Here is a 13,202-nt window from a genome sequence, read left to right on the forward strand (position 1 = left end):
CTGGCATTATAAAGAGATCACAGCTCTTTGACTAGTCTATGAAATGAGGGCAATCCTTTATCGTTGCGATGAGAATGAGGTGAGAGAAAGACACAAGAACTCAATTAAAACTTAACGTCTAATGCTTTCCAAGAGAAGGTCAAGTCGTTTTCACCAGCCCTGAATGCTAATGGCCAAACAAGCTCACTTTGCATAACTGGCTTCAAAGTGACAATTCTCTGCAGTCAAAGCGCGTAAAGACTGACACTTCATTCCGAGTAATAAAGGCACATGCTTGACTTTTAAACGAGTCGTGACAGAATTGACAGAATCTGTTTTAGACCAGGTACAGTTCTGGTCCCACAGCTACCAATACCAAAACGGGAATGTTCTATTGGAATAAAAACACCCCCAGGGTTACCACTACATACAACAAAACTACATTTAGCATAAGGTTGTGTTCTATTTTTAATTGTTATTTTATGCTAGCTTTTATAGTGAGGAAAAAAAAGTTTGGGCCAGAAATAAAAGCAAATACTTTTTGAAATGTTCCTCACATTTTAGGGCAAAAAAATAATAAGAAAGTATCATATAATAATACATTCTTTCTCTCTCTGGCTTTGCAAATATGTCTTGCAACACATATTGGGGTGTGCTCGAGGAACAGGAGGCGCAAAGATGGTGAGATGTCACCATAACCACTTGGCTCGTCGGTCCAAGAGATGCTCCATTTGGTATGTGAAACCCAAAGCAGCAATGCCGTAATCTGACCGTGTGTCCAATTCAGACGGAGAATGCACCAGTGAGAAAGGAAATGAGAGCACCTATACCCTGCCTGTCAGTTACGTGTGTGATAGAGTACCAGAGAATTTCTCGGAATTTAACTGGTAATCTCGACTCTTTGACTATTCCATTATTGACTTACACCTCGTCCTATCTGATGTCACTCCTCATTAATTCAGTCGAACTCATTAGCTTGCATCATTAAATAATTGCCAAGTGAGAAGAATGACAGAACATGATTAAGCATCCCATTCACAATTCACAACCAGCGTTATTTTGGCTTTGTCAGACTGATAAATGACACGCCGTTTCTTCGACTATACATCACGTCGTTTTTAAAGAAATATGTCACCTGCCATGGAATAACCTTTGATCAATGCATTAGGGGGAAAGTAGGGCATAGACAAAGTAAAGTGCAGAAAATATTTGACATTTGGGAATACTGAAGAACTTGAATGTCGAATTCCACTTATTTCATAAACTAAATATTTCAATATTCTGCAATATCAACAACTGCAACATTGGGATCTTAGCTTGACTTTACCCAATCTTTCAATTGTTCTTCAAGGCAGAGTTGAGATTTTCTTCACTTGCATCTGTGCCAGTGGAAAAGACACTTGAATTCCGTACCTCAAGCGCTACGGTCCAATACATTGATATGTAACCTTTTGAAAACAATCCAACAAGGCTCAGAAGGATCTTTCCAACGGAAAAAATGCCAAATTGAATAGCTGTAAACTAAAAGTTTCTTTTTGATTAGCTTTATAGCATTATTACTCATGCAAGCGTCCAACTTGTACAGGAAACACATGGACACCAATGAATGGTTGGCAGATGGCTTTCTAATGTCGCTCAAAGAACAAATGACCACCGAGTGACATGAGAGCAGCTGGTGTGAGGTGGCTCGACACACTAGTCCAACGTCTGCCTGTCCGTGCGTGCGTGCGTGCATGCGGGGACGAGAGGGTCATCACCAGTTCCCTCACACACACATATATAATCCAAAACAAATAATACCAAGAAAATAATAAACTCATTGTGATGACGCTCAGTCTGGAATCATCCAGCCGTTAATTCCACGCTTGCATGTGAGTCTTGGTGGGAGGAAACAGGAGACATTCATGAGTATGCATCTGTGTGTGTGTCTGTGTGTGTGCGCACGTTTGTGGGATCCCGATAAGGCCAGAAATAGAATCGCAGACAGAAAAAGTGTATATAGTGTGGAAACAGTGAGTCTTTTTCTTTTTTTCTGTGTGTCTTTGTGTCTTGGCTGTGAACCAGCACCCTGCAGGGAGGTAAACATCATTCAATTGAGGCTATTGAAAAGCATTCATGGTTCACCAAGTGTCTGCAATGATAACTCTTTGTGTATACTGTGTGAGTGCATACGTGAATTTGTGTGCATCTGCCGAATGGACTGTTTTTAAATGTCCTTTTCAAGCAAATATTACTGTTTAGAAATGATAGATTCAAAGATCAAATAGCGCATCATTGTGATGCTAAAGGACATTAAGCTGCTTTTTAGATGGTGTCAAGCCTCAAAATGCCAGAAGTATGTTTAATCAGGCTGATGCATCACACACAAAAAAAGTCTGGAAATGAGGAGAACTTATAAATGGGAAAGGTTGTTGCTATGGTTACCATGTGGAACCAAGCATCAAAGGAGGACAAGTTTAAATTGTGCACAGATTTGTTTACCATTACCAAAATACCTCAATAAAATAATTTATTTTACACCCTGGACTTGTCGCCAGCCAATCACAGGACAGATAGACAAACACTCAATTGTTTTTTTTTTTTATGCTTGTTATCAGATTCCCTAAAACAAAACAAAATTAACCTGATCAAGTAAGCATATAACAAGCAGTGTGTACCCGCCACATGGTCTTCAATCTAAAACTAAATAATAGAGAATGCACTAGCAAAGCTAATAAAACAACTTTGAATTATGCATGCTGCTATACTATGACTGCAGGGAATCAATAAAATGAAATGGTAATTTACAAACAGTGTTTCTGAGCAATCAAGTGTAAACACAGACGATGTGTCCGGAAAGAGTAAATGCGTGTTGACCACACTTGTTACAATTAGCATATCTGCATGTGTGTGCAGAGTGCTTTTACCTGAGACAACCAGTAGCGTTGCGCAACACCTGGGAAGTATGAAGCTGGAGTTTGCGGTCGTCATGGTGATTGGGGGAGGAGTCCCAGTTGGAGTGGGGGATGATCACGCTGTTGGTCAGCACAGCCAGCGCATCCTGGATGATTGGCATCTTGAGAGCATCACATGACGACAAGTTCCACAGAACCCCTGCGCATGCAAATTGGAATGATTCAAGTCATTCATTTCTACTGAACTGAACATACCCTCTCGTGGTTCTGCACTCTCTCCCACTTCCTCAGCTCATCGTCGGCAAATATTAGATTGCGATTTTAAGCAGAAGAGCAAAAGATTTGTATTTTGTGAAGTTGAGTGTTGGAGCTTGTCGCTCAAAGTGACGTGACAAACAAAGACAGCCTGAAACTTTTTTCAAGTGACTGAGGACACACCGCTCGGCTCGAGGCCACAATGGAAACTGCACTACACACTGGAGAGGGATTTTACAGCTGGTATTTTGGGGGAAACATTTTTATCACTTTTTGACATCACTTTCTCCTATTTATACCCCAGGAGCAGTCCGTAAGATTTACTAGGTGTTTGCGATGCATTGAAAAGTCATTTTTTGTCGTGCCGAGACTGCACACAAGCTGTCGTCGACAGATAGAACAATGTGCGGACACAAGCCGTAAAAATGAATGAGTCTGATCAACATTTGAAATTTAAAAAATGTTGACAAAGTTGGTGACAATGAACTAACATGGGGGAGGATAGTCACACGAGCTGAGTAATGATTTAGTCAGCCAGCGACAGATGGAGACATAAGATGACACATGCTTTGTCATATTGCTTTTGGTGAGTTTAAAAAACACAAACTTGGATTCAATTGAATGTCATCTAGTCCCATATTGTCAGAAATCAAACGTCACACAGCTTGAACATGTTTAAATAGCGCAACTTTGTATTGGGGAAAAATCAAAAAGTCAAACCAAGCATAAATGTGTGCATGAATGAAATGTGGCAATTGTGTAAGATTAGGCAAGAGTGAGAGGATAAAAGAGGATAATTGCCTGTGTGCGCCTGTTTAACTGTCTGGGAAACAAGGACAAGGAGGGCGATAAGGCGATGACCGTTGCTGCTATGTGGCACCAATCAGGGGCTTGGACCTTTCTGTGCATGTGTTTCCATGGCAACATTTGCCATCACTTAGCGCTTATCAGCCTCTTTCTTCACCCCTCAAGCCTCTCTCTCTCAAATGCTCCCCAGTCACAAGCACTTGCAAACACGCTGTATTCACTAAAACAGACTCATCAGCATATGAAAATATTTTTTTTCCAAGCATTTTCTTGACTTGCACATCTAGTTGATCTCAATGGTCGAATTTTATTTTGCATTTTCAGACATGCTTGGATTATACTATAAACTAGAAACGATCATGCCACCCGTTGCTTTGGTAAGACTGCCGGAAAATGTGTTTTTAATCGTAGTTTTTTATTCAAACCATAAAACAAGTAAAAGTTTGATTGGTATTATTATTTGAAAACAGATCACGGACACATTTTAGAACTGCAACTGCGGACAACATATACAGGTCAACAGTCTTGAAAAACAAGTCTGCGTTTCTTAAGTGATTAGTAACGTTTGTTGGTGATTGCAATCAGGTAGCAGCCATAGATGTGTTCCAGCAGACGGAAAAAAAAAAAAAACTGGCTGCTGTGTTTTCTGGGACAAGGACATTGCGTCTGCCACTGTGTCATGTTGGCCAAATTCAGGTCTGACACACACCATCGCACACACATCTGCCTGCTCAAGAAACATGGATCTGCCATGCTTCGCTAAGCCCGCAGGCCCCGCAGGAGTCAGGTGACCAACAGACAATGACATCATTTGAGAGTTTTTGTGTGCCAGCCAGTGTGTGTGCGTGCGTGCACCCTCCTTTATCTCGTCCTCTCTAATCCGCCTCTCTCTTGGCTCCAACTGGGTCCCTCCAGACACTTGACAGACAGTTTCCAAGGAGCTTGGTGGTTTGGGGGGGAAATGTGGGGATGATTGCATGAATTCATGAATAAATGAGAGTATGACTTGTAAGGTTTGAGCCAGGCCTGTTAGGACTCAAGTGGAAATGTTTGATTTAATAGGCCTCATCTATGTGGCCACGTGTGAATTAGTTGAGAGCAGAGTGAAAACCTGCTGATGAATAAAGCCAAAGATGAGAAATTATACAGCCAATATCCAAAAAGAGTGTGGTATTTGAATTTCTTGATGAAAGTAAATGACATTTTGGACACAAGTCGACACAACTGTTGCACGTCACCTCTACCTCTCTCAGCTAAGGAGAGCGAGCATTCAAAGCTGCAGCCAGCCACATGTCACAGTCCAGCACCTCAAGGTGAGCCCACAAGCACGGATAGCATCTCCTATTGACACCCAGAGCCTCGGCATCGACCGGACTTTGATTGACAGGCCCGGAAGCCTCAACTTCCTCCTATCTCACTCGCACGGAGAGTCAGGATGCCAATAAAGCTTGTCTGAATTTAAACAGTGCAATACAGTAAAAGCTTTCCTGTCTCATTTCCTCCACCTACAAAGCGCCTTTAATCAAAGCATATAGAATCCAATAAGACTGTCAACCAGTGGATGGTAAGAAGAACGAGTGGGTGGTAAGAAGGCAGGCGTCTTATTGGTTCAGATTAGAAGCATAACCACGATGTGCATCCTGATGTATTTCCGATGGACCAATGAACTTAGCGACTGAAAGAGAATGGAAAGCGAATCAAAACTGAATATGATTCTTCTTACTCCCATGTCAGTCTCTAATTAGATTAGATTAGATCCAATTTATACGTAGTTAGAAAGGCAGATTTTCTTGATTTGGATTTCTCCTGTCAGTTTATCTTTTCAGCCAAGCCACAAAGGTTGTTCAATGAACCACAGTCATGAAAACCTGTCATGTTGCTCTTTTCTTCTCTCCTCACCCACATTCTTCCTTTGTTTCTCCAGCGCTCTGGTGGGATATTATTAGTATTTGAGCGATCTCTAAAGGGAGCTTCAAAATCCCTCGCCGACTTGTCGCTATTGTGCTTCACATAACTCCTTGGAGAGCCAGCGACCTATGAGGCTGTGAATGTGTATGAATGAGATGTTAAAGAACAATTGGGCTCATACAATTGGGCTTTAGCCGAGTGCTCGATGTCTATTTGCAACTGTGAATGGGTCACCATGTGTTTGATCCTCAGAAAAACATCTGAACTACTTTGAAAAGGTTGTACGTTGAATATATCTACAGCATAAACTATACGGTCTAAGACCGATTCATGTAGAATCACACTCCGGCGAATAGAGCACAAGGAAAGGGCCAATAAGTTGAGTCCACGTAAGAATATACACACATTCGAGGATAAAGTCTCGAAAATCAATCAAGCGGAACGTTTAACAGCCTTGGTGAATGGTTGGAATTGATTGAAGGCTTTGAGGTAAAAGTTGCGAATGACGGCAATACTGCGAGTGTGAATGTCAAGGACACAGAAAACACACTTTGAGAAGGAATTGAAGAGTTGTGTTGAACATCTCCATTCAAATACAAAGAAAACATGTTTCACAACCTCCAAGAATATGTTGCATATGTGCCCCAGATTTTTCAGAGCTTACACCTCTACCTATAAAATGTGTCCAAATCATCTTGTGTAATGCAAAAGCATTTTTCCCACAATAAAAGCTCTTCCGGGGATAGCAAGATGCAAGGTCATGCTCCAAATCACTACAGCTACAAGGCGTGTGTGTTGTAAAATGAATCATACCTGTGACCAACTCTCTGATTTCAACATCTCCTGTTTTCCTCAGAAGACGGACGAGTGCTGGGATCCCGCCGCAGTTTTTCAAGGCCACTTTATTCTCATCGTTGGCCTTGCCATAAACTAGGTTCCGCAGGGCTCCGCAGGCGCTGCGGTGAACCTCGCTCATCCTGTGATCCAGCAGGTCGACCAGTAGCTGGATGCCTCCCTGTCTGCGGATCTAGACCACACATACAAACAAACCAAAAAATCATCACTGCACTGATTCCTCGGTCTTTAAATTTGTAGTGAAGTCACTGACAATGTAGCGGTACGAGATGTACGTAGGTCACTGAAGTCATTATGTGATACTGTACATAAAACAAAGCAGTAAAAATTCAAAGTGCAATTACACTCATGTACTTTGTGTTTGGTTGGGAGTAAAACTGTAGAGGTGAGAATTAGATGTGAAATGAAAGTTTATGGGATCTGGATTGAATAAATATTTCACTGTCTGCACCCCAAACCCTCTTTGCTTTTAGTGGCGGACCTGGGTCAGACACATAATGTCTTGCCTGCCTGCACGCTGCTTTATAGCTAGCCGTCTCAATTATTGTGGCGGTTCTACACACATCTCGCTTTTATATGTACATGTCCGACGGATTCGGTGACCTTACAGGGGTGTGGCCCTGATCACAACTATTTGAGTGCTGTGATGATGATATTGTAACAGTCACAATCATTTACCTCCATTTTTAGAGGATGATAAAAATGACATATCTTTTCATTTTAGCAAACAGCTTGTGAAATCACTGTTGCCTCACGGACGTTTGTGTGATGGGCTGGATTTAGGACCAAACAATTCAAGCTGTTGATTTAATTGAACCAAGTGACCACTAAAGATACAGAACAGTTGGTGACAATGATGATGGAAAACTTTCCCTGTCCATCTTGGACAACTATTTCCCTGAGGTACTTGGCTTTATAGCATGGCAGAGAGAAAGAAGCGACTTTGGCCAAGGATTTAAAAAACAAAAAAACAAAAAAAAAAACCTTCTAACAAACTGTAGCTTTGATTACCTTTAAGTAAGAAGACATTGAAAAGGGAGAGACAGTGAAGAAGAAAAGAGGAATGCAATGGAGGGCAAGGAGAGGACAGAGGTGTTTGATGACACAGCAGGAGTCTATCGGGTAAAATGACTTTGCTTATCTATTCAATTAAAACGGATTAAGGGTTGCCCGTGAATGGCAAACTAACCTTGTTGTATTGACTACATTGTTTCCTCGCGCCTGACAATCTTGAGCTCTTTTCCTTCCCTCCCTTTGTCTCAATACATTTTCCCTTGTTTCATAGCTAATCTCATATTCTATGAAAGGCATCACGATATTACTTTGCATTGTCTTAGCGATACCGACATGACTTTCCAAAACCACCATCCTTTCCCCCCTGCCTTTATTCCGTGTAAAGACGATTAGAAGCGGGGATTGATTTGTCTTTGTCTCCCGCTGTGATGCAGCAGCCACAACTATCTGTAACCCATAGCGACAGCATTGCTGTGGTAACAGTTAGCGGTCGCGACAGCCGGGATCGGGGGACTCGGAGGTCCTGCAGGCGTTAAAAAAAAGAAATTAATAAATAAACTAAAAACAAATCTCGGCGAGATACACATTATGCACGGGTGACACAAACAAGTGTGTTAGTGTGCATGAGTCAGCACATATGGAATGTCAACAAACATCAGCGGCACACTTAATGTTTAGCCGCTTGATTGAGAGTGAAGACGTGTCACGCACCTTCCAAGTTAAAATCCATCACACATGCATGCAAGCAGACAAGTGGGCTCTCATGCAAGTTTTTTTTTTTTCCTTTGGTCTCACAGTTTGCCTCGATTTTTAAAACCTTTCAACCTTTGCCTAATTGAGTTTGTGGCCTCAAGCAGTGATTTCCCTATAGGGACATTCCAAAATGGGCCACCATTAAGCATGTCATATTTGCACTGAGGCAGAGAGCGCAATGAAAAGTTCACAGCAAGGAAAAATCTACAGTCAACAAGTAAAACATACTGTGGGCGTGACACAAGTATCAGGAGATAGGAAAATGCTCTTGGAAATCTCGAGATGTGAATATGGATTATGGTGGAGGGACAAAAACACACCATGCCATCTAATCAAGCAAGTGAGTGAATAAAGAAAAATGTTTGACATCATACCAATCAGGTACACTAACATGGTCAATTCTTCATCTGCAGATCCAATTAGCAGACAACACTATTGTTTTATTTATCTCACTTTCTCCTCATGCTCTTCTTCCTCTGTCTCTTTTGTGTATGAAACAAATCATATTGTGTCTCCAATTACCGGTTGCTGCTCATTGTGTCGTCCCATGCCATCTGTGTCTGTCTTTAGATCAGTGCTGACAAAAAGAAGTGTCATAATCTATGTTCATATTTTATGCAAAGTGAGACGATAAAAAAAGACAGATACAAGCAAGCTGTTTAAATTTTAAATGCCAACCTGCCCTGACAATGTTATGAGTCTAAGATTCCAAACTTTAGTCAGTAATTTATTTGGTATAGAAAAAAAGTCATGTAAAAATGTGATACAAAGTCCGTCACATGACAAATAAAATGTGTGCAAATGGAATGTAGCATTTAACAGAATGCCAGTGAAGAGTTAGTTTTGAAATATTTGAACATTAATCATCACCTTATCTATGCTGTGTGACTCTTCGGAAATTTGACTCAGACAAAAAAATATTATGGTACGTGAGAGGGAAAAAAATATCGGCTCAAAAATTGGTTTAAAAAATGTTTATTTGCATTTTTATCACTATAATTGACTGATTTGAAATCCCACAGTACCAATGAAACTATTTCCATCTTTTGTGTCATTTACATTTCTTGGCTGAACGGATAAAATGTGAAATTAAAAAAACCAAAAAAAAACTCTCTACTATGTACGGAAGAGGATTAGGGCCAGTGAAGAAAAAAAAAAAAAGGGGTGACAGGATTCTGACTTTTTTTCTCAGAATTCTGACTTTAAAGTCAGAATTCCGACTTTAAAGTCAGAATTCTGTCAGAATTCTGAGAATAAAGTCAGAATTCTGACTTTAAAGTCAGAATTCCCAATTTCTGACTTTATTCTCAGAATTCTGACTTTAAAGTCAGAATTACGACTTTATTCTCAGAATTCTGACTTTATTCTCAGAATTCTGACTTTAAAGTCAGAATTCCCCATTTCTGACTTTAAAGTCAGAATTCTGACTTTAAAGTCAGAATTCTGACTTTATTCTCAGAATTCTGACTTTAAAGTCGGAATTCTGACTTGTGTCAGAATTCCCCATTTCTGACTTTAAAGTCAGAATTCTGAGAATAAAGTCAGAATTCTGAGAATAAAGTCAGAATTCCGACTTTAAAGTCAGAATTCTGAGAATGAAGTCAGAATTCTGACTTTCCTGCCACCCCTCGTTTTTTTTTCTTCACTGGCCCTAATCCTCTTCCGTAATAACCAGATCAAATCAGCAGTCATATGCCTTTTCAACCGATCCTATAATCTATAAATTAACTTCATCATCATATTTCCATTAAATCCGAACAGATTTACAGATGAGCAAACATGGTCACAAATGTCATCACACAGTTCAGCTTACTGAACATTTGACACCAGTTTTAATTAACGTGGAAAATCCTGTTTAACATTAATTTGTTTTTATCTCATCACAAAGATTAAAAATTGTATCTCCCTAAAACATAACTTGCCATTCACATTTAATCCTATCTGACACGTTTTATCCTTGACGGTTCAGGAGTAAGCAATGTTTTGGCTGCGGCCGGCCTGTTTTATTGGTCAATTTGTCTTCTCGGTGGTCTTAAACAAAGGGGGCAAATAAAGCACAACGAGCAAAGGGGCAGATAAGAAAATAAAGGGCGTCAAAGAGATATTGTCACGGGAATCCCCGGAAGAGGTCGCCCAGCAAGGTCAAGATATTAAGAATATTCCAGTTGGTCTATAATGGTGTTATTTTGAAATAATCAAACGCAAGGTAGTGCAGCTGGCAGCGAGGGAAATTAAAGTCTAATATATATTTTTTTTAATAAGTAATAGAGGTGCTTTTAACTACTTTATCTTTCCTTCTTGAGATTTTCTTTCTCTCTCTTTGAAAGAAAGGTAGACGGTATTCTTCAGGACAGCCTTGAAGAGCGTACTAAAAAGTGCACTGAACAAAACACAATCCTACTTATAAAAATATCTTAAGATTTCATTCAGGAGCATTGAATGGCTACCGTGCCGGGGCAGGCTGTTTATTGGCTGATGTTTCTCCCACACGTAACAATGAATGATCAAGTGTTTTTGTTTGCACTTTGGACCTTAAATAAAATACTCAAACAAAGCGGTAAAAAAAACTCCATCCACTAGAGAGTTTCTATTTGCCTCGCTGTTGGATGCTTTCTCTTAGAAATGCTAATTGCATCCACTATAAAAGACACTTAAGTTATTTTTTTTTCAAGGCAACAAGAGTTGAGTGGAATAATTGCTAATGCATTAGATTTGGACCGTTTTTGTCTCAAAGATTATACAATTGTACTTAAAATAATTGTCTTTAATCGTGTGCAGCAACAGTGTTTTTAAATGGCTGCTTGTCTTATTAAAGTTTTCCATTAAGTATCCGATGGAAGGCTTCCATCCAAAATTGTGTTTGAGAAACGAGTGCACAAGTTCAGGGTTACGTCACGGACGGTTTAAACAAATCAGTAGAAAAGAGAACTTGAAGGAACGCACTTAGACGGTTTATAATCCAGAACAGCTTTGTTTTTTTTACGTGCCATAACTACGTATGCAGAGAAATTGAATGGCCCTCATTGTTATGAAGTGTTTTATAGACAATGCAGACACTAACCTCAGCTTTGATCTTGTTGTCTCCAAAGCAGAGGTGTTGAAGGTATGCAGCAGCATTGGACTGCACAGATGGGAACTGATGTTGCAGCATCTGGATCACCTCTGGCAGTTCTGGATCTCTCCAGCCAAACTCCCTGTGCAGACAGGACAGATGGAGACATTTGGACTCCTTGGGAGATGCGTCTTGCCGATATTAACACAGGGAAGACACACAAAAGGCTACAGATTTGATGAATAGCGGAGAGTTTCTGTAGATGGGAATCGGACCGCCAAGTGCACCCGACCCCCCAAAATGACGTCACCTCTCTTAAAGATAAAAGAATGCTCCATGGTAACGCGATATAATTGTTGATATTTCAAATTTTCCTTTAATTATTGAGCCGTACTTTAGGTGCCACTCGAGCCACTGTACTGTACCTTGACTTGCGCTATTTTTCATCAATTTCCACCTTTGTGATCAGACTGGAAAGAGTAAATAAAGTAAAATAACACCCAGGAAATGGGCTCCCTCATAGAAGTATCCCCCCATGCTGATAATTTCTCTGTAATGGTCCCCTGAAAGAGAAAATTATGAGTGTGTGAGACAGTGTGGGCGGGGATGTGTCCACAATCACCCATGTTATTTTCTTTAATAACCACTCTGTAAGTAACTGGCTTTCAGCAAACTCCCAGTGCGAGGCCACTAAAGCCTTTGTTGAAATTTTGCAACCTGCATCGATTGGACTCTACGAGGATTGATTTTGCTGTTACCGCCTTCACGCTGGCTCTTGTGTGCCGAAATAGCGTGTGCTATAATCCCCCCATCTTGATCTCCTGGTTTATTTTCCTCAGTTGCCCGTACATGAAAATAGGGTAAATACAGCAAAATTGACTAGCCCGAGGAGTTGGAAATGGCCCCGGCCTCCATGCTGTGTTCTCTCCTGGATCAAGAGCATGCAGTGTGTGAAGCAGGCTTGCAAAGCAGAGCGCTCACGAGGAGTAAACATGGCTCTCTGAGATAAAGTGAGCTCTTGCCTGGACGGGTCTTTATCTGCCAAATGATAAGTGTTCATTCAGCCGGAAAGGATGGCTGATGGAGGGAGGTCGAGAAGCGATAGGAAGACCAACCTAGAGAAGGGCGCAGTCCCAGGGCGTTTAGGAGGAGAGAACCTCAAACAACACTAAATCACATGGGTAGATAACATCAGGGCAGTTTGTTGATGTGGCTGTACAAATGGCAAGATTTGATTAAGGCTTGGGATGTGGGCACACGTGATTTGTTTGTTTCCAAAGTGTAGATTTATTTTAGTTTTGTTTCTATATAAACTTGGTTGTGTGTGTGTGCGAGTATGTGATCCATCCCTTCCAACCACACAGCTTTGTAATAGACAGCAGCGAGATCTGCTGATGAGATAAGCGTCATGGCTCACCATTAATTAAAAAGGCCTGGTAGGGAGAGCGAGACACACACACACACACACACACACACACACACACACACACACACACACACACACACACACACACACACACAGACACACACACACACACACACACACACACACACACACACACACACACACACACACACACACACACACACACACACGGAGAGGAACGCAGAGCAAAACGCTGAGGGAGGATGGGCGGAAAAACCCACAGGGACAAAAGAAGGGAAAGAAAAATCATTTTCTCTTT

The 13,202-nt window shown here is 40.9% G+C and overlaps 1 protein-coding gene across 8 annotated transcripts in view; it reads right to left on the reverse strand.

Annotated features, from left to right (window-relative positions):
* ctnnd2a (catenin (cadherin-associated protein), delta 2a) overlaps positions 1-13,202 on the reverse strand; it is a 114,543-nt gene that overhangs the window by 23,598 nt on the left and 77,743 nt on the right. For all 8 annotated transcript variants that reach the window (XM_085939463.1, XM_085939467.1, XM_085939466.1 and 5 more), the window contains 3 exons: positions 11,527-11,659; positions 6,657-6,870; positions 2,886-3,072 (listed from right to left, as the gene is read on the reverse strand). In XM_085939463.1, the coding sequence (XP_085795589.1) occupies positions 2,886-3,072; positions 6,657-6,870; positions 11,527-11,659 (534 nt within the window). The remainder of the gene's footprint in view (positions 1-2,885; positions 3,073-6,656; positions 6,871-11,526; positions 11,660-13,202) is intronic.

The sequence above is a fragment of the Syngnathus leptorhynchus genome, chromosome 19 (assembly GCF_054491065.1).
Source record: "Syngnathus leptorhynchus isolate UIUO chromosome 19, UIUO_Slep, whole genome shotgun sequence".
Taxonomy (NCBI): domain Eukaryota; kingdom Metazoa; phylum Chordata; class Actinopteri; order Syngnathiformes; family Syngnathidae; genus Syngnathus; species Syngnathus leptorhynchus.